This window comes from Scardinius erythrophthalmus (genome assembly GCF_964197995.2).
Source record: "Scardinius erythrophthalmus genome assembly, chromosome: 7".
Taxonomy (NCBI): domain Eukaryota; kingdom Metazoa; phylum Chordata; class Actinopteri; order Cypriniformes; family Leuciscidae; genus Scardinius; species Scardinius erythrophthalmus.
Genome location: NC_138227.1, coordinates 10,016,183 through 10,037,754, shown reverse-complemented (window position 1 = coordinate 10,037,754; position 21,572 = coordinate 10,016,183). Strand labels below are relative to the sequence as shown.

At 36.6% G+C, this 21,572-nt stretch overlaps 3 protein-coding genes across 3 annotated transcripts; 1 reads left to right on the top strand and 2 right to left on the bottom strand.

Moving 5' to 3' along the window:
• The first annotated feature begins 310 nt into the window (after positions 1 to 310).
• On the top strand, positions 311 to 2,203 carry ndufc2 (NADH:ubiquinone oxidoreductase subunit C2). The gene is made up of 3 exons (XM_081369818.1): positions 311 to 830; positions 1,768 to 1,911; positions 2,020 to 2,203. Exons 1-3 carry the CDS (start codon positions 692 to 694, stop codon positions 2,067 to 2,069), a joined length of 333 nt encoding a protein of 110 aa, XP_081225944.1. The 5' UTR covers positions 311 to 691; the 3' UTR covers positions 2,070 to 2,203.
• Positions 2,204 to 3,917: 1,714 nt separating this feature from the next.
• thrsp (thyroid hormone responsive) lies at positions 3,918 to 9,530 on the bottom strand. The gene is made up of 2 exons (XM_081369791.1): positions 9,351 to 9,530; positions 3,918 to 4,923 (listed from the first exon to the last, which is right to left on the bottom strand). The coding sequence occupies exon 2, from the start codon at positions 4,848 to 4,850 to the stop codon at positions 4,434 to 4,436; it is 417 nt and encodes a 138-aa protein (XP_081225917.1). The 5' UTR covers positions 4,851 to 4,923; positions 9,351 to 9,530; the 3' UTR covers positions 3,918 to 4,433.
• A 653-nt stretch (positions 9,531 to 10,183) lies between these two features.
• guca1c (guanylate cyclase activator 1C) lies at positions 10,184 to 17,192 on the bottom strand. Its single transcript, XM_081369936.1, has 4 exons — positions 16,844 to 17,192; positions 14,921 to 15,070; positions 14,012 to 14,099; positions 10,184 to 11,558 (listed from the first exon to the last, which is right to left on the bottom strand). Exons 1-4 carry the CDS (start codon positions 17,036 to 17,038, stop codon positions 11,428 to 11,430), a joined length of 564 nt encoding a protein of 187 aa, XP_081226062.1. The 5' UTR covers positions 17,039 to 17,192; the 3' UTR covers positions 10,184 to 11,427.
• Between the last annotated feature and the right edge of the window lie 4,380 nt (positions 17,193 to 21,572).

Genomic DNA, 21,572 nt, shown 5'->3' with positions numbered 1-21,572 from the left:
ATAAAAATCCGCTATTGCCTTTTTATTATTTTACCAATGGCGGAAACAAGCGTCCATATGGTGCGTCCGAAATCGCATACTCTCTTGAGTAGGTACTTATTTTGAATAAGTAATTACTTCACAACCGCTATAAAAATAAATTAATAAAAAAAATTCTATATAAGTTTGAGTGTGTATAGTATGAATGTAATCTGGACCTATACTACATTCACCATGTTGTCATTATCATGTGAACTACCATTGTCAGTTGCGTCGCTTCACTGCCATTCTCATATCCTCTCCCGTGGCCTCATGGGATAGTAAAGTGTCCATCGTATGCAAACTTCAGAATCTCACCGAAGTGAATTCTGTGTTAGCAGGCCTACTTCTTTTGTCACAGATTCTGCAGAACCACATACTGTCAAATTACTCTCACTAATTTCACAATATCTTTCTGTGGCAGAAGTAGTAAGAGTAGTATGCTAGTATGCGGTTCCGAATTCAGCCATGCTGTTTTTCGCCTACTATATAATAGAGAAGTATGCGATATCGGTATTCATCAATTGAAGCCCCTCCGGAACCCTTGTAATTCGTCGTGTGTTTCTCGCCGGACCGGTTACCATTTCCGCCTAAATATTGTCCTTGGTTTCCTCTAGGAGGTGATATGGAAAGTTAAGTGTTCTTACTTCAGAAAAGCCTGTTATCTGGGAACATGGGGCTTCTGCCTGATGAGGCGAAACGTCTTCCTCCTCCGGGGATCGTCAACAGAAATTCGGTGTGGTTCGGGCTGTGCGGCTGGGCGTGCGCGATGCTGCACAACAGCTTGAACCGCAGGCCTGCACTCAAAGCCGGTGAGAACAAATCTGCACCAATGCAGTTCTAATAAAACATACCTGTAACAAACACATTGTCATTTGATGGCATAATAATGTCAAATGAATGCGTTCCTGGCTAATTTGACTTTGCAGTCTTTACACAAATGAATTGTGGTGGTTCAGAGCAGACATGGTGGTAGTTTGACATTTACATGGTACTGAATGAACACATTAAATATGCCTTATTTACGTGGTACCATGTAAAAAAAAAAAAAAAAAAAATATCCTATGGTTACTACCATTGGGATATTTGTATTACCAAAACCTATATAATTACTACTATCGCACTCGTTCTTATCACCTCAGCCAATAATATTGCTTGTGACTGTATATAATTTGCATATCAGCACTATATTGATTTCATTTAGTAGCTTAAATATCAGAATGTGATGTAAAATGTATACAGTCATACCAGCTTTAAAGTCAGCATGAAACATAAGCCTTTTCTATTCTATTGTTATGTATTTGAGTGAAACTGTTTCTCAAACAAGAAAAAAAAGTAGGGCGGGACTTGATTTTGTCCATGGGGAATTGATTGGATGGTTGTGGTTTGCTATTGGTGGATCTCATGTGAGTGACAGGTTGCCCCGCCCTCACACCAGTAAACATGTCATTAGAGAAGAGATTTGTCGATGTAAGAAATAAATCATGTATAGTAAATAGTGCAATATTATTTAAAAAATAGGAATTGTCTATTTTGATTTCACGGTGACTTTTAATATGCATATAAAAAAATAATTATGCCTCTTACCAGTAAAGTTTACCAGACTTTGAAGATTAAAAAATCAACTGGACTCGAAACCACAAGCATGCAAAACAGTCATTGGATTATGCAAACATATCTTGTGCAGTGCGTTGACTTTCCACCTGTTTTTTATTATTTTTTTTATTTTATTTTTTTATATATATACAGGTGTTCATCGCCAAACGCTGTTCGTAACCATTGGATGGTTCATTGGCTATCATCTCACAAAATATGAGAATTACAAATATGCCACATTGGACAGGGACATGAATGAGTACATCCGGCTGCATCCTGATGAGTTTCAACAGAAAGGTAACAGCAGCACATGGAAATCCAGTCACATTAGTGTGTTTTAAATGACTGCATGTTGCCACAATACTTTCATTCCTTTAACTTTTTCATTTCTCTTTCTCAAACCAGAACGGAGGACATTTGCAGAAATCGTGGAGCCGTTTCATCCAATCCGTTGAGAGGATGTAGCTGTCACGAGGAACATGAAGACTATAGTTGAAAATCTGGTTTAACAGGCTTTTCTGTTATAAATACTCTTATATTGATTTATTAAGTTGTGTACTTAATGTCATTAAACTATTTAAAAGAACAATCTGATTTCTTTATTTGGGCTTTCATTTGTTTTCCAATGCACATCCAGATTAGTTTATTTTTAGGGACATTCAAAAACGAAACCATTATTTACCCACCCTCAAAAAACAAGATTAACTGCTAGAAAACACTTCAAAATGTATAATAATCTGTGAAATTACACAAGGGTGATTAAATGATGGCAGAATTTTCATTTTTTGGTGAACTGTTCCTTTCACAGTCTGAATTGCTATGCATGTGCAGGATACTGATTATGTCATTATGCATGGCATAATGTCAAAAAAGCATGTTGCATAATTCAAGGGCATGCATACATGAGGCCCTCAGAATCCCTGAAATGACCTTACAAATGATTGTGACAGGACTGTCAATAGACCATTTGGGAGCAGTTGTGTCACTGTAGCTGCGCACACATTGTGTTGGCAGAAAACTGGTGGTAACAAGTTAAGGAAAACTCATTTTCTGCCACCAGGTAAGCTCTGCCCACAAAACACATCATTGTTTGCAAACACCCAAATAGTCTGACATTTGAGTGTTCTTTCTTGTTGTACACAATATATTTATTTTCTGATCATTTATTAACTGATCTGCTTTTAAAGGGACATGAGTTGTCTAAGGAAATGTACACACTGCCCATAAATTAGAATCATAGTATTTTAATCTGTTGTTCATTTGTCCCTAACAAGTTGGACATTTTGATCCACCATTTCATTGATTTGGTTTAATAAAAGATTAAGTTTATTTACCTAGAGCTTGGCCAAAATAATTTTTTTAATGTTTTACATCACCGTATCATGATTCAACAAAAATCTCTTTTAAAACTGAGTTTGATTTTCTAAACCTTTTGTCCAAAAGGAATGACCCAACTGATTTCAGCTAGACTTTGGCACGGATATTGCACTGATAGCGCGCCTCATGCAATCCCAGGAGCTTTTAACTGATTCAGTTACCCTTGGTTTATTTTTGAAGCTCATCGATTTCTTTTCTTTTTTTTGTCATACATTCACAGTTAAAAAACAGATTAATCCAGTAAACTGAAATTATTACAGGACTTTCTGGAAAGTGTGTACTTGGAGTTATTATCATAAACCAAACCTAAAACTATAAAATATACAATACAATAAAATATAAATATTAGAAAGGGGGAACTTAAACTAAATGAAATATTGAAATGTAGCCTTGCCAGCTAAATTAGTTGAAGCACTAAAGTTTTTACCTGGGGGGAAATAAATAAATAAATCAATCAAACCTAAATTCTAGTATTTAAAATGACACAATATGGGTTGTCCATATTTGACCCAAACATAGGTTCAAACAACCCAGCCTTTGCAATAATTATAATAAAAATGGCAAAATCACATAACAAATTTACAAAAAATAAAAGCTATTAATAAAATTATAATATGCCAACATGAACTAACCATGAGCAATACATTTGTTACAGTATTTTTTTTTAATCTTTGTTAATGATAGTTCATAAAAAATACAGCTGTACATTGTTTGTTCATGTTAGTTCACTGTGCATTAACTAATGTTATTAAATTCAACTTTTGATTTGAATAACGTATTAGTAAATGTTGAAATTATTAACTAAGATTAATAAATGCTGAAGAAGTATTGTTCATTCTCAGTTCAGATTAACTAAGGTAGTTAACTAATGAACCTTATTGTAAAGTGTTACCATATAAATAATACTTAAAAGCACTGGTGTACATTATTGACATGAATTGTCTTTTATTGGCTTATATTTGTTGCATCTCTGAAGATTTCACAATGTACTGGTTATTTTGACTGAAAGTACACATGATGACATATATATGTAATATATGACAAACAAATAATGTACAATTATGTCTTGAATAATTCTTTTATAAGTGTTTCAATGGTCTTGTGTATGTACTTTACAAAATGAGTATTCTGCAATCTCATATGAGGAAGCAGTTCATTTTTTAGATATCAAATTAAAAAAAGAATCCTCACAATAGTTCACTGACAATAATTACAAAGAATGCTAAATAATATTGCAAGCCAAATGCAAAGGATGAAAAACTAATAATTATTAGGAGACATTTAAATATTAAAGTTCTTTTAAATAAGATTCTAAAACAAAAATAATTTTCCAGATTTTTTTATTGCATGCCACACAGATAGTGACAAGGATGTAAACAGCTTTCCGGTTAACTTAATTGCTTCCAGCTCAAGATGGATTCTTCCTTGAGATGTGCTGAATCCTAATGGCCGACCCCAATGATGTCCAAGTATTTCTCAGTCAAGTTCTGGGACTTGTTTGCGAGCGTAGCCATGACCGTGAACAGGCCCCGCAGATGGAAGTGGAAAAGCGCCTCAGGTTCGGCCTCCAGCAGCGGCTCCAGGCCTTTGTGCAGGGCGGCGTGACTCTTGGTATTGCCGTCGTCGTGAGGGAAGAGCCCGCTCTCCACTGTGTTCTTGATGGCTTTCAGCATAAGGTAGGACTCGTACAGGTCCATGCTGTTGTCTGCGGCCTCGCAGTCTTGAGCCTCGTCGTACGGCACATCTCTCAGGAGGCTGGGAAGAAGGACGGTCTGCTCCATATTGTGCACCACTGTGCTGTAGCGCCTCAGGGCCAGCAGGAGGGAGTTTCGGTTCAGCCTAGTGTCGGGGGACTGCATGATGTCTCTGTGGGTTTCAGGCTGAGGGCGTCTCTGATGGTGAAGTGGCTGAGGCCTGGATGCAGTGCAAGATCTGGAGAAAGAGGCTCTTTTTATAGTGTGTCTATGGGACAGTTATGCAACATAGTGGCCTGATCTGGCTACAGCTAAAGCGTTCATTTGAGCTAACACACCCCTCCCTAAAGTTTATTTCTTCACAGCATGATATTCTGGCTTCCATGCAGTTTACAGAAGGACACTGACCCCAAAATGGCATGGTTTGCATCAGACCCTCTCTAGGGAACTAGGGACTTGTAGTGCAATCTTAGAAGTATATTTTAAATAAACTGTACTTGCAGCACTATTATTTTTAAAATGAAAAGCCATTTCTGTGTACCTAAAGAAAATACACTTTCATGTTTCGTAACATACTTTAGAACGCATTAAAAATTAAAAGCATTAATTTGCACTTTAAATCATTATGTTTTAATAATCTTTTGCAGTGCTTTACTTTCCCCGAAATTGATACTAATATATTGGTAACTGTACAAATAAGTCTCCATTTGGAAACATTATGTTAATTAACATGAACCAACAATGAAAAATACTTTGAAAACATTTATTAATCAGAGTTAATATTAATTTCAACATTTACTAAGACATTATTCAAATCAAAAGATGTTAGATCAAGAGATCTGTTAATATTATTTAAAGGACCTGAACTAACAGAACTAACAATGTAATTGTATTAACTAATGTTAACAATTATTATTAAATACAAATGCATTGGTCAGTGTTTGTTAATGTTAGTTAATGCATCAACAAACGTTAACTGGGACCTTATTGTAAAGTGTTACCAATATATTATTGCAACTTCATCAATACAAATGTGTAATTACAAATATATCTGGTATATATGTAACCCCTCACCCAGGTCCTACTCGCGTCCTGGTCTGGCGTTCTTATAAGAAATTTCCAGAAATAACATTAAAGTATATTTTAGTTAGTTCAGTTTAAATAGTTTACTATAAATGCTTGTCCATAACTATATTTCAAAGGCAATAGAAGTAATTCTGATGTACTCCGGTGGGTAAAAAAAGCCATCTTAAATGAATTGTGAATTGTGGTTTAGCATGCAAGTGTCTGAAAACACTGCATTGTGTTCATACTTAAATATATTCTTTTGAAGTATATCCTTAAACGTACAAACATCACTTTTTTAAATTCAAAATTAACTCAATTTAAATGTCAATGCATCATCAGTCCTACTTCCCAAACATGTTTTTGTCTTAACCTGATTCACTATGGTAAACCTACTATAAGCATTTATATTTTAGACCTGTTGGGATGGTTTAGTGGGAAATTTCATACATACGTCACTCGTGTCTCGTCATATCTGAAAATAGAGAAAAGGCTGCTTTGACGCGTGTATGGTGTTGGATGGGAGTGGCAGAGGTTAGTGTTATGAGGTGTGGAGGAGATGAACCCATACAGACTGTATGCAATTGAACAATGTTTATTGTAGACAAAAAGGGAAAACAAAACCCACAAGGGGGCAAAACATGGACAGAACAAGGAGTGACTAAACTAGAATATGACTTGACAGATAACTAGACGATAAACAAACAGCAAATACAGAATCAGAACTTTCTCTAGACAATACTCTCGACAGGATACTCACAAGGTTTCACTAAGTATGATAATGAACCGCCACAGGACAGCAAACACAAGGGGATTATAGGGAGAAACTGATAATGACAGCAGGTGACACAGATGAAACAATAATGACTAACGAGGAGAACAAGGGGGCGGGGTTAAGTAATGAGACAACACAAGCACATGGCCCAAACAAATAGGCCATGTGCTTGCACAAAACATGGGTCTGTCATGATCCTGCCTCAATACTAGCAAAAATCAAGGACAAGAAGGCAGAATCATGACAGTTAGTTGACACAACGAGTGAGAAAGGTTGACATTGAGCTAGGGGTGTGACGGTTAGTATATAACCGTGAGACCGACGGTTATAGTTGAACACCGTCATTAGATCTCCATAACCGCCAAAACTGTGTTATTAAAATATTTTTTACAAACATTTTTTATCATAGAGAATGTTTAAACACTAATTAAAAACGATTTCTACGTCGTTTCCAACTGTATTTGATTCTTCGCCAAGTACCAACGCAAGTTTTGTTTTGTAAATCGTCAGACATGATCTTTACCACTTCATTAAGTTTTTCTTTGTAGAAAGCCTTTCTTTAAAGCAAATTTAATTTTGTACAAATTGTATCTTAATTTTAATAAATGTTTCATCAACCAATTGCATGTATTTAATAAATAAAAAGCAAATGACAATATAGTAACTGTGACATGGAGGCGCCGGTGCGCCGCGTTCACTTGCATTGCATTGTGAACTAGAGCGCATCTCATCGTAAATGAATGAAACTCAGCGTAGGCCTATGCCTCATACATTACCATTAAATATCTTTACTGCATCCTTTCTAGAACAGACAAGGGCTTTCTTGCGGCTCGAAGCAGCAGAGCATTGCATTGTCCATAGACCGCAAAACAATCAGCGGATGGTGGGCGGGTGCGGCTTTGAAATTTGGTCAAAAAACGTTGGTGCGGATGATGAGTTTTGTGATGCGGTTGCGGATGAAATAATACCCCATCCGCGTATCTCTATCGATAACAACATTGAACACTACGCACATATTAATTTTTTTTATTTAGGTGATCAAATAGCTAATCAGTGTCTGCTTGTTTATTCAAACTAAGTTGTCCTATAACAGACGAACGTCGCAATGCGTGACAACACTGTATCATCTGATAACTAAAAAGGGTTAAGGGCACCAATGCCACTTTAAAACATTTGTAAATGTAAAGTCTGCGGATTTTACAGGATTGAAAGACTATAAAGGGAGAGATGAATATGATCTATTTCTGATCAAATAAAGTGCAAAGACATTCAAGGTCAGATCTGTTTGGATTGGCTCTGGTCAGTGCATGTACAGACAGATATCTTAGTGCTGCTGTCATGCAACCAGACTGTACAACATCATTCATGTTTGGAAAGCACAGTCAGACTGTTTACACAATGTCTGTGATGAAATAAAATCATTTTTTGGAACATAAAATGGGGTTATGAAATCTATTCAAACAGACTTTGGGCATTGCGAGTTAAAGTTCATTGCTAAGAGTAAACTTCACATGTTTAGCACGTGTCATTCCAAAAATCCAATATAATATATAATATTCTATATAATATTTTCAAGATTGCGCTTCTGCATACATCAGACGCATAGGGGCTTTAAAGTGAAAATGATTTTGAAAGTTAGTGTACAGTGCAAAGAGCTTGAGATGAAATATGAGACATGTGAAGATCTATTATGAGCAGAATATATTTTCTGTGACATTTATGGCTGATTAAAATAACATGTAATGAAGTCTTTAATATTGATCATGCTGTAGGGTAAGCCTGGGCGACTCTGGCCCTCGAGGTCCACTTTCCTGCAGTTTAGCTCCAATCCTGATCAAACTCATCTGTCTGTAGCTTTCTAGTGATCCTGAGACTGTGATTAGGTTGTGGCAGGTGTGTTTGATTAAGGTTGGAGTTAAACTTTGCAGGAAAGCGGATCTCGAGGACCAGAGTTAACCATCCCTGCAGAAGGATAATGCATAAAGTGAACACAAGACTTAGGCCCCGTCCACACTACTGCGTTTTAGTTTAAAAACGGAGACCTTTTGCTACGTTTGCACCTCCCGTCCACACTAAAACGGCAAAAACGGAGACCCAAAACGGAGAAGTTTAGAAACGCTGCCGACCCGTTTTTCGTTTTGAATCTCCGGAGGGCGTTTTAGTGTGGACGGGTCAAAACGGAGGACTTTAGAAACGATGACGCAGAGGCTCACGCTCGGCTCTATGATTGGGTGTCATCAGTCATGGAGTACACAGGTAATATTCAGTAAACTTCACCCGCTGGAACAGTTTCTTACAGTAATAAACTGCCGCGTCTCAGGCACGGCTCGCGCGGTAAACGCGTGCATATTATAGAACCGACGCCTATTTTTCATGCAATACGTGTTGGAAGCGTTTCCAGGCAAAATAGAATAGGAAAATATGTAATTTTGACACAAATACATATTAATAAATAACATTTTGATGTTTGAAAGCATTTTTTTACAGTCTATGTCTGAAAGTCTCTATGTTTACACCGGCACACGCATGCCCAGTGTTGGTGAATAGTCACGTGATCCGCGTTTTCAGTCGTTTTAATGTGGACGGAGATCAATTCTAATACGCAGCTAAAACGCTGGTGTGGACGGAGATCGTATTCGTTTTAATTATCCGTTTCTAAACGAAAACGCAGTAGTGTGGACGGAGCCTTATTTAGTGTGGAGTTCCTGTATCTCAAACAGTAAAGTATGGCTCTAGCGAGGCCAAGATCGTACATTCAATTCCCAGGGAAGGCATGACCTGATAAAGTATATAGCTTTAACACAATGTAAATAAAAATAACTTACCGTTTCTCTTAAAGCATGGGTGCAAAACTCAGCACCTGGAGGACCACAGCCCTGCAGAGTTTAGTTTCATCCCTGCTTCAAAACTCATACTTGTAGATTTCAAAAAAGTCTTAAGGACTTGATTACTTGGATCAGGTGCATTTAATTCGGACTGAAGCTAAACTGAACTGAAGCTGCATCAGAAAGCTTAGCTGACTTGTTGCCCTATAAGGCAATGAGTTTGCAGGCATATCAGAAGACACCTCACAAAACTGACTTCTGAGGCATGCAGCATAACGGATTAATAATATACAACAAAATAGAGAGAGCTTTGGTGAGAACTAAGCAAATATTTAATAACTACAATACTAATTTATTGCTAGAAATCACATCAAAAGTGGAAAATGTTGGTAAAAAATGTAAATTTATACACAAAAGCAACGTTCAGACACCATATTTATTTTTAGCTCAACTGGCTTGGAACGGAACTCACAGGATTGCCACCTCCATGAATAAGTAGTGCATATCAAATGAAAGTTCGTCTTCAATTTACACATATTTATGTACAGTATACTGAAAAACTTTGTTACAATATTCCTTTCCCACTTTGTTGCTTGACTCTTGTGCTTTCCAGGGACCAGAATGGGAATATATTTAGTTTTAGCGTTTGTTTACTTTAAAATAACCCCCAGTAATTTATTTATAAGATAGTATAAATGGGTACTTCATGATTTAAAACCATATTTTTTCATAAGTAGGTCTACTATTAATTTATTTAGGTAATTTTTCTTAACTTTTAAATGCCTTTCCTCTAATTTAAAGCAACAGTGACAGTGAAGACAGGAATCAGTAGTCCAAATGTGCATTAGACTGCATTTATTTATATAAGGCAATGGTCACAAGTTAAAATTGCTACGTTGTCTATATTCAGCACAAAATCTCAAAAGTCAGAATGAAGATTACATACATCAATAGAAAAACTGTACAATTATTTATAATACTGGCCCCTCCATACACAGTGTCCCCAAAACAGTATTTGGACACTTATAGTAAGTCTTAAATCTTAACACGTTTGAATGTGTATTCCATTATTAGATAATATCAAGCAAAGTGGTCTTGATGCCCAAGTTCATGAAAATCGCTCCCATTACACAACCCGAAAGTCTTAGTATTTTTAGTCTTCATTTTGAACAGTATTTCTATTGCTTTATTAAAATTTGTATGTGAAATGTTTTGCTTGAAAAGTGTGCTTGTGCCTGTGCTATCTTTTACATTGCAATAATAATGAACGTAAAAAAACTTAGAGCTCTGATTTGTACCACTTGACTGCTTCAGATTAATTTCGGCATTGATAGTTTTGCCGTAACGCATAATTCCGAGTCTGAGAACGTGAACAGCTCCAAGTAGAACGCCTCAGGTTGCCATCTCTTAATCACGGTAATTACGACATGGCGTGAACGCAGAATAATCTTGTAGGTTTGGTTCAGGAGGAACTGTAAAAGGCGGCTGCTGCTGTTTGTGTGCAGCGTTCTGTGACTGTGCATAGCCTCATGTTCGCACTAGTGTGATGTCTACACGAGCAGGTGCATGGAGGTATGCAAACACATAAGTTGACAGGCAGGTAGGATATCGGGCTAAATGCAATGATTTGACGAACATTTTTTGGTCCTGAAACAAATTTTTTGAATATTTAGACCACTTCTATTATTGATTGCTATCAGAATGTGAAGAGAGTTTTAACTAGTATAACAAAAAATGTTTATGAAAAACACTGCCTACCCTAGTTTTAAACCATGGATTCATCTCCTCTTGTGTCATTTCTTCCTGCAAGAAGGACATTTTCAGACTTGTAGAGGTGATGCAGTTAAGAGTAGAGGGAAAGAGAACTCCGCTAACTAGATATCTGAGGCACAGAGACAGAGAGAAAGTGTTTGAAAGACACAATCACAGATGTTGATGATCGCTCATGTCCACCTCTGAGATGCTGCTAGTAGGTTTCACCCTCTACTGAGTCTGTTTTACGCTTTCCAGCCACAGAGTTGATCATCTTCAATTAGGAGGGGATCCTTATATTGTCCAATGCATCATACATTGGCAGTCACTCCTTCTTTTTCTGCCCATTGACTATGATCTCCAGGACATGTGTGAGGTCCATCATCTTGGTGAGCATCTCCATGATGTCAGGATGTTCTTTAGCGCCTGTGATGAACTCCTCCAATGTCAACTCACCTGCCAAAAGTACAGACATGCTATTTTAAGGGTGACTCCTTATATTATTATTATTATATATAAAACATAATGAATAAAAATATATACGTCATTTTATAAAGGCCCGTTCACATCATAGACGATAACTGTAACGATAATGATAAATAAATAGTTCTAAATGTAGAATAGCAGAGTTGACACCACAACTATAACAATGATGGCACAGAGAAACAATAATCACTTTCAGACTTTTTTTTTCAGCTGATGAACAATAAAAACATTGAAACATCAGAATTCATCTATTATATATTCATCTACGCTATATAAATAAGGGTGACTTGACTTGACTTGACTTAAAGCAGCAGATGACAAAACTCAGCGTGCACTTATAACAGAAGGCTCAGTGTGGACGCTAATATAGTTATCTTTACAGTTATTGTTCTTGGTGTGAACGGGCCTTACATATAACATTATATTTTTTTAATAAAATTGTTTTTAGCATTGTGGCATTCATTGTTATTTTTAGTATCATTGAAATACTATTAGTTTTTATTATGAATATTTTGAATTAGTTTTTATTTTTATCTTATCCATTTTCATTTTAGTTTTTGTAATTTTATCATGTGTTTTGTAATTTTTTTTGTTTTTTTAATATGTATGTAATTATTTTAGTATATCAAGTTAAACTAAATTACAAATGTTTTCTTGGCAACTAGCTGAAACAAAATAAGTTCAAGTCTTTTTTATATTTTATTAAATATCAGCTAAAGTTTATTTTATTTCAAGTAACAAAAAAAGTAACAGTTTTTTTTTTTAAGTTTTAGTTAACTATATTAATCCTGGTGGCATTACTTTTATGGAAATTCCCTTAATTGTCATTAACATAATATTGCAGAAAATCTCATTCTAAGGAATGTGAAAAAAAAACCTTTTTAATAAGTTTGTCTTTTAAAAAAAAGAGTCATTTGTCTTTTTTAATTTTTTTAAATAATAGTAGTAGCCTATTTGTTGTACTGTAGGCTAGTTACATGACATCTTGGAAATGAGAATGAGATTCATTATGGTAATAAAAACTGAGGAATTTGTTCTCTCTGTATATAGATTCTGTAAGTAATATTCGCTTTAGTTCATACCTTTGTTCTTATCCTGGTTCTAGAAAGAAATTCGACATTGACCTTGACCCTTATTAAAGGCAGTAGTGGCATTAGCCTAATGGCTTTAAATTTGGGCTGCTAATACGGATCAAAGGTTGCAGGTTCAATCCTGAACAGAAATGACTTGTATAGTGCAACTCTGTGTAAATGTTTACCTTGAGCAAAACACAAACGCCACAGTGCACAACTGCATTCTCTAATCAAACTCACACCCGTTAATTTTCAGACTCACAACAACCGCATTCTTGTCATATGTGTGAGAGAGCCGCTCTGGGGTGCGTTTCCCATACACCGACGTAACTCGCTGCGTACAACTGTTTCCCGAAACCATATTGTGGCAAATTGGTCGTTCAACCACGTTGGTTAATGATGTCACGCTGGTGGTGGAGTAATAACTAATTTTAACGAATCTGTTGAGATCGAATTAATGCTAGATGCTTTGCTATAAATTACAGACATGGCTTCTGAGGACTATTTCAAATTTTTCTCAGTTATTTTGCTCTTTTTCCAGATTCAATCATAGGCTCGTTCTTACGTGGTATAGCACGCTCGCACATGCGCACTCTTCAAAAATGGTGCTTTAAATCTTGTGAAAAAAAAAGACATAAATGACATTTGTATTTATTCTAAATAAAAGATACAGATTGCACTGAATGTCAGCTTGCTTATTTTGCTCAAGACAAGGATTTATTAAGTCCACATGTCAGGCAAACAATAAACTATGCTCTTAACCACATTACCACAGGTCAAGAGCTGTCTTTCAAACCACAACTTTGCGATGCTGTTTGCGAATGTTCGATAGAACTGTGTTTTCGGGAAACACAGACTCGTTGAACTATGCTGATAAGGACGGAACTTGTGACCAAAGTTGGTCTTTGCTTTTGGGAAACGCATCCCTGTGCTGCAAAAACGCATGTCTACCGTGTGTTGCAGGTTTTTGCGTGTGGTTTCGCTCTCTGTAACTTACAGCGATGGAGATATGATCTGTGTGACATCTGAAGGTTTTAGATTAAGATCTGTCAGTTAATGAAGATTTGATGGATTAACTTTTGGCTCGATTGGACTCTTATCATGTCAAAAGTTTAGACTTTTCAGTTTTATGGACGACGCCATCTTTAATATTACCTTGGTCACTGTCGCTATGACTACTGATAAGAGAATACGGGCTTGACGCCCGTTGCATGTTCAAAAAGAAAGTATTCAAGATACTACTGTAAGTTACTGTGTGAACAGGACATTTTGAGACTCACACCTGTAAGTATGCAGTTGTCAATCCCAAAAACTGAGAGTGTGAACGTAGCATGATCTGACAGCTCTTACCTTCATTATTAACATCAATCCTCTCATAGATCAGAGTCACAATATCATCTGGAGGGATCTCATAACTCCGGGTAATGTCTTGTATGGCCTGGAAAAGATGAATGAATACTATATTCATATTTTGTGTTACTGCAACACTGTCTTACTGACCCATGTCTAATTTCCCTCGTCTTTGAACCAACATATGTTATGTGGCTTCAGAAGTTTTAATGAGATCAGATTCATTATGTGTCCAAAAATATACACACATTTTATTTCAGCTAAAAAGAGCAACATCACAACAAAATTAATATAGCTTTAACTAAAATTAAAATTAGAACAGAAAACATAAATCATAAAATTAAAACCAATTAACATATTAATATAAACTGTAATAGTATATTAATGACTGTCTGGAAGAAAGTAGCCAGAATGTACATTTTGAATTGAAAATGAATTCCTTTTTTTTTTCGCATGTTTTTACAAAACTGTCTAAATAATTATGTGCCATGGACATGTGTAATAGGATAGAAAATCTATTTTGAAAATAAGGGAGCTCAGCCAATGGACATCATGGACTCAGGTTTGGATTAAAAACAATTGACTTTCCCAAGTCTAATCTCTACTGCAGTAGTCGGTTTAAAAGTACACACGGAGCAGGTCACCTCATGGAGGCTTCCATGTTGAGGTCACATGACCAGTCAACTTCTACGCTTTGTCTCCATTAGCTCCCTGTTACTGGACACTTTTGCTTGTGGAATAAATGAATCATGGCTAACTGTGTATAGTGTATTTCTACAATGGCATCAGTAACTGAAAACCATTTATTTTACGAGTGATTGCACATTTAAAACAGAAGTTCTAGTGTGAACAATTGGTTCTTATCTACAATAAGAGTTCACTAAGTACAGGAAAAAATTAATACTTTACTTTGAATATGGTCTCCATTTCATCTCTGTCAATCTTGCCGTTTCCATCCTGATCAAAGAGTTTGAAGTACCACTTCAGTTTCTGGTTTATCTCTCCTTTCAGTAGCAGACTTACAGCTGCGATGTATTCTACAAAATCTATATAGCCATCCTGAGGAGAAAAAAAAAGATGAATATCAGAAATAAAGAAAGAAATATAAGAATATATGTTATTATATGCTATAATAAAACAAAAAAAGCATTTTAGACAGAACGTGTTGTTACGTTGTAAAACGTCTCGGTTACGTATGGTAACCCACGTTCCCTGAAAGAGGGAATGGAGCCGACAGAAATGGGATCTTCGCAGAGAGACCAATCTACTTTGAGAGAAACTAAACGAGCCAATGCACATTGGCATGCGATAATTGCACCAGCTGCTTCTATCATGCAGTGCGGGTATATAATGAGCAGAAGGTGCAACGCATCTTTGGTTTTCGCTGAGGGGCCGAGCCAGGGACCCGGCCGTCTGCAGCGACAACATGGCGATGGGACGAACGTCTCCGTTCCCTCTTTCAGGGAACGTGGGTTACCATACGTAACCGAGACGTAACCATAACCACTCAAGTAAGAACATTGGATAACACTGGGAAAGCGTGCCCTCTCTAGGGGAAGGAGAACGCTGCGGAAGCCACAACCTGCCTGGAGGGAGGTAAAATGTGGAGAATACACATATGGACTAGCCAAGCAGGGTAGTGCAACACATGGAAGTCTCTGTGGTGGTTCCAGCCTAATCATAGGGGAGAAGCGCACCGGCAGAGACGGCAAAGCGGGCTCTGCCAAGGGAAAGACACTGTCTAGCCGACAGGGTAGCCGTACCGTGGAATTTACACATATGGGTTCGCCGCAGGGACCGCTACATGTGGACACCCACCCTAGCACAGGTTCCTCAATGTATACGAGTGTTAGGCCTGGCGTCAGACGCTCCGCAACGTCTGACTGCCGTAATTGTGACGGAAGAATTCAACAGGGTTAGCCGTCTCCAGGGAACACACTGGAGCAAATAGACGCACGTATCTGGCTGACCAGGCGAGAATGGCGTATCCTTTGGCCAGTAGTGCGGGTTCCCCTACTGGCACTACTGGCCACTTGGGGCGAGTATACGGGAGGATACTGGCTCTACTCAAAGGCTATAGAATCTAGCAAACGTGTTGGGTGTCACACATTCATGTCACACTCAAAAATCACTCTTCCACATGCAATTGACATATTTACATAATTGCGAGTAAATCTTCGGTCAGGTGAAAATTAACATTTGTCTTTAACAACACTGTGAAAGTGAGCAGCTAGACAACAATGCTGATACAACTATTCTGTAGATATCTATGGGAATATGCATCATATGACCAAATGTGTGTCATTGTTTTTGAATACCTCAATTTCCATAGTCCACACTACAATGCAAAATCAGCATTTTCAAATTGATCAACTTGGTATCCACAGTTTTTACTGGATAAAAATGGCATCTCATTGTGGACAGAAGGTCAAAAACGTAAAGAAAAAGGTGCGTTTTCAGATTTATCTGGATTAAAGTGGACGTAGCCTACCCAGGACAGATTAACTGGATTGGGAAAAGGATTCCTGTGGACTGTAGGCCAGTAATAGGATTGTTCATTCATGTAGACGTATGACTTTCGATGATTTACAGTCACAATATTGTAATGTCTTTTTGTTTAAGTTTTCTCAGCAAATATTGATTTGTGCAATTAATTGTGATTTGATTAATAAATACTATAATTAATTTGATTAACATTATAATAGATTTTAAAAAAATGCAATACTGAAGAGATTTTGGTATCCTCTAAGACCAACTGAATGGCTGATATGCGTTATATACCTAAATGTTCCATTCACACATTGATGTTAGTAAAAAAAAGCTTTCTCTTACCCCATCCATGTCGAAGGTGAAGAAGACCTGGTCCACAAAGCTGCTGGCTTCCTCAGTCATCCCCTGCATCTGTAGCATGGCCTTGAGTTCAAAGAGCGTGATGAGACCAGAAGGTGATTCCCTCATGAATTTGTTGTACCAGTGGTGCATATCCTCAGCCAAGACTTCATCCAAGCTGGATCCGTGGGCACCCATAACTCCACAGAGGACCTCTTTCTGAGTGAAATGTAGAAATGGTGTGTCAAATCCAGAAGTTCAGCAGTAGCAGCAGTCTATTCAGTGTGAGATGTGGAGTGTTGCAGCTCCAAGCCGGGATTGACTGTTGATGATGGCACAAATCCTAAAGCCCTGCAGACTAGGCAACTAAAATGAGAGATAACCCTTTAATTGGATAACTGTTGAACACTTCCAAGAACTAAAGGACATCTATGGCTGACAAAGAGGGAACTCTGAAAGTATAGTGACGGACTTACCCCTCCCACTGGGTAGGATAGGTCATGATTTGTCGTGATCCTGAACTTCCTTACCTTGTCTGAGAGGGCTTAACATAGAATGATCAATCACTTTCCATAGAGAGGTCAGCCAATAGGCTTTGATGTTCCTGGCCGTTCTGAGTAAACCCCGCCCATCGTGACTTGTTTCTCAAGCTTATGTAATTGACCAAAGGATTTCTAAGGATGGTGAGTTCTCATATGGGGAAACCCTTTAGAGAAGGCTATATTTGAGTCTACCAAAGAGTGGAACATAACTTGTGCAGAGGATATTTTAAGAAGCAAATAATCGAACTGTACCAAGGGGCAAGATATAGTAGGTCTCTGTTAAATTTAAAGGCATTAAGTAATTAATTTTTTTTTACTCTATATGAAACTTTGTTTTATTAAGGCCAGTAGTACTATTATTATTGTTCAAATTTTGAGTTTGGACTTTCTTTGAACTCATCCTGCACCATTTGTGCTATGGACATGAAATATACTTTGTTGGGTAGAGTATTACTTTTCTAAATGAAGACTTACAATTTCTGATTGTTTCACTAACTAGTGACCACTCTTCTTAGAAAACATTTAGAACACCAGAGTAACTGCATAGCAACATTCTACAAATAACTCAGAACACCTGCATATAAACACCCTAGCAACCACCCAAAATACAAATAGCATTGTGGCTGCGAGTTTAGCTCAAGCAAGCACATTACAAAATAAAATATCGTTGGCGTTTTCATCAGAAATCGCAAGTAAATTTCACTATTAATTACAAAGAAACTGCATATAACATTGAAATAAACGTGAAATTTTGAAGTAGAAAGACTGAAACAGTATTTTCATGTAAGACATACTTCAATAATCAAACAATGCAAAAAATATCATTTTTACAGTGCACCTGATATGACAGTGTTGAAATTAGTTCCAGTAATAATCTGTGTTTTATAGTCAGGAACATTTCTACCACATCTACCACAACGTTCTATTATGATAAAAATCATTCTGTGGTTAAAACCACATTTTAAACTTTTTTTGAATAAAATAGCTGACTTATTGTTCTTGCTATGGCTATTTTTTTGTGTGCAAAATTTGAAAATTTACAGCTTGATTGGAAATGACAGACAATAAAAATATTATGTTACCTTTTCATTGTTTTTCTTCACATATCACTCGTCTTATATTTCATCGCATGCTCTTCAATAGCTATGTTTCCATCCAAAGTTACGAATTTAACTTGGAAAAATGGGAATATCGCACAAGAAATTTGTGGAAAATTTAAACTGTATCCATCCAATTAGTCGAAGAGAACAAATTTGTCACTTTCTGATAAACTTGCGCTAAATATCACTAAGAAAAGTAGGATAAGCCACTGTATATAATTCCCGTATATAATAAATGATCATTTTTAGAATCTATGCGCATCTCTGCATTTCCATCCAGAGTGTTTTTTTATGCAATATCCCAAAATGCGCACAAAAATAGGTGGATGACACTATTGTATGTATGATAAACAAGTATACAAACTCTTGAAAAAAAAAATGGAAATGTGGTGGAAATGATGCAACAACGGTCATAATGAAAAAATAAAATAAAAAATACTTTAGGTTTTTTTTTTATACTGCATGTCACACATCAATAGATTTTAAATAGCTATTAAAACTAGTTAATGCTTTTTAAATGATTTTTTAAGTGGCCTGTAACCCTCTTTAGCCACATATTCAAACACACAGCATGTTTATCCAACACGGCTGACCCATGTGTGACCCTGATCTCTGATCTGCATGAGCTTGTGCATGATCCACTCAGGATCACAAAGTGCCACCACATTTAGATCAAATGCAGTGGATAAATCAATCAGACTATCAAAGATCAGTGTTCCCGTTATAGTAAATCTGGCTTCAGACGATTAACAATTTCCAAAACAGATTACTGAACATTCATTCTGTTGAGATTCTTGGGACTTCTTATATAATATCCCCTGCAACGTATATTAATTAAATCTAGTATCTTATATGATGATATACTCATAAACATTCTGTAATATTAAAGATATAATAATAATATTATTAATTATTTAGTATAATTTTTTAAGTATTAGTGGTTTGAGTAAAATGTGTCTAATTTGAGATTTTGATTTTAAAATTTTAATTTTAATCTTAATCTTAATCTAACTAAAGCAGTTAAAAAGTTTTAGTCTGATATGGAAAAGTGAGAAATAACACTTTGAGTTTTAAATGTGCTGGAAACAGGTAAACATACTTTGTGTTGAAAACATTTCTCCAATACAATTTCAAGTAATCTTCTCAGGATTTTAATAAAAACAGGATTAAATAGAGGTAAAGTTGATTAATTGGACAGATGGCGTGGCCAAAGCATGCCACCCCTGCCAATCTGATTTAAGCAGTACTATGCTGATTAATGAAGTAAATCTCTTTAGATTTCAAATTATCTTTTTGCTGTTTACTGTTTATTGTTCTATGCCTATGTGTTAGTTCTATTTTACTCAATTTATATTTACATTTGTGTATGTATATTATCCACTGTTCGTTCTGTACATCCTTTAGGTGTATGCTGGCACTGACCCACTGATATACTAACTACCACCACAAAAATTATGTACTTTATAAAAGTCTAAACCCCTTTTTTGAAAGAGAGGTCCTTACACAATATTGTCCACACCGAGAATGAGAGGTTTATAAAAGTCCATTTAGTTTAAGTTGCATCATAAACAAGGGTCATGGGTTCGATTCCCAGGGAAAGCAAGAACTGATAAGAATGTAAATGTGTACTTTGAAATGCAATGCAAGTCACTTTGGATAAAAGCATCTGCCAAATGCATTAATGTAAATGAGTTTTACTTAGTACAAAACTTATTTCAAAAGCATAATCTTATACCCTACCCATCGGAGGCCAAACATCAGAAGTACTGGGGAAGAAAATATCTAACTGAGGCGTTAAAACCTGCTGTATCATTTGTGTTAAACTTTAGATTGTTAAATGGATTAAAGCAAAAAGTGTGCTTATTTCTCATACTTGTATATTATTTACTATTCCTACTTCTAAAAAGATTCAACTAGCCTTTATCACCATAGGATGAGAATGCGTTGGAATACACAATGAACAAAAAGACAATGTTGTCAAATAATTTGTCATGCAGTATTTAACAAATAGGGATACCTTTAAATATAACTAAATCAGATATATACAGTACTGTGCAAAAGTCTTTGACATGTTAATAGATTTGTTTGGGTCATTAGAGAATGGCCCATGATTTTGAACGGTAAGGTGTTTGCTTGGTTGTCTTTTTATGACTTCTGAGAATAGATCTGTGGAGATCCATATATCATCTCAAACTATATATGCCAATACCTCAGTAGGATCAGTACTACCTGGTATAGGCTAAAAGTTAAAAACAAAGAAGTCAAAACACGTATTCAACACAGAACACACCAACTATCCAATCCACTCACTCGTCTATTTCCTTCTGAAAATGTGAGAAAATGATAAGCAAATTAGTTATTTTATGTCGTTCAAAATGCTTTCAATTACGCACAGAAAAATATCATTAGTTCACAAATTGGATTTTGCTTTTGGGTCTCTGAGAGGGTCTCAATATCTTCACTTAAAAATAATCACAGACTGTTTTTCCCCTTAAAGGTATAGCGGAGGATTTTCTTTTTCCGGGTGGGTAGTGTAAACTATTGGTCCACCTAAGTGTCAATCATTCTGGTGATATGTTTACGTAAGGCCGTCGTGCGTGCTCGTCCCTTAGTTTTCGCTTTCTGCGCATGCGCACTTTCAGGTGTTTATGTGTGGTGAGCTGGAGCTCAGCCATTCATTGAAGCTCGCCGTTTCACCGGGTCCTTTGAAAATGTCTGAGGGTCGCAAGAGAAAAAGTTTGTACGAACTGTATGAGAAGAAGAGAAAGGCCTCAGAAGAGAGAGACAAGATCAGAGTGTTTTTGGGAGATTGTTTCACACGATGGCGTGCGCTGAAAACACAGGTTGGGCTTCCCACTGATGCCTCAGTCGCGAAGTTTCTACTTGACAGGTAAAGTTTGGCATGCTATTTGGAGAAAAAGTGCAAATCTTCTTTTGGAAAGTAATCTTGTATGAGCGATGCCGACAGCAACTTGTAAACAGAGCGTGCACGAGGAGAACCTCGCACACGTTTAATAGGCGTTCCCTCTCGGGAGCAAGTAGAGTGTTGCGCATGTGCATTTTTTCAAAAAGTGGAGAGGGCGGTTATCA

What these genes read in the sequence shown, in the direction of transcription:
- ndufc2 (XM_081369818.1), top strand. Translation starts at nt 692, where the DNA reads ATGGGGCTTCTGCCTGATGAGGCGAAACGTCTTCCTCCTCCGGGGATC. An exon ending in CAGGCCTGCACTCAAAGCCG is followed by an intron (nt 831 to 1,767) that starts GTGAGAACAAAT and finishes ATATATATACAG; the next exon opens with GTGTTCATCGCCAAACGCTG. An exon ending in TGATGAGTTTCAACAGAAAG is followed by an intron (nt 1,912 to 2,019) that starts GTAACAGCAGCA and finishes TTCTCAAACCAG; the next exon opens with AACGGAGGACATTTGCAGAA.
- guca1c (XM_081369936.1), bottom strand. Translation starts at nt 17,038, where the DNA reads ATGGGTGCCCACGGATCCAGCTTGGATGAAGTCTTGGCTGAGGATATG. An exon ending in TCACCTTCGACATGGATGGG is followed by an intron (nt 15,071 to 16,843) that starts GTAAGAGAAAGC and finishes TTTTCTCCTCAG; the next exon opens with GATGGCTATATAGATTTTGT. An exon ending in AAATGGAGACCATATTCAAA is followed by an intron (nt 14,100 to 14,920) that starts GTAAAGTATTAA and finishes CATCTTTTCCAG; the next exon opens with GCCATACAAGACATTACCCG.
- thrsp (XM_081369791.1), bottom strand. Translation starts at nt 4,850, where the DNA reads ATGCAGTCCCCCGACACTAGGCTGAACCGAAACTCCCTCCTGCTGGCC.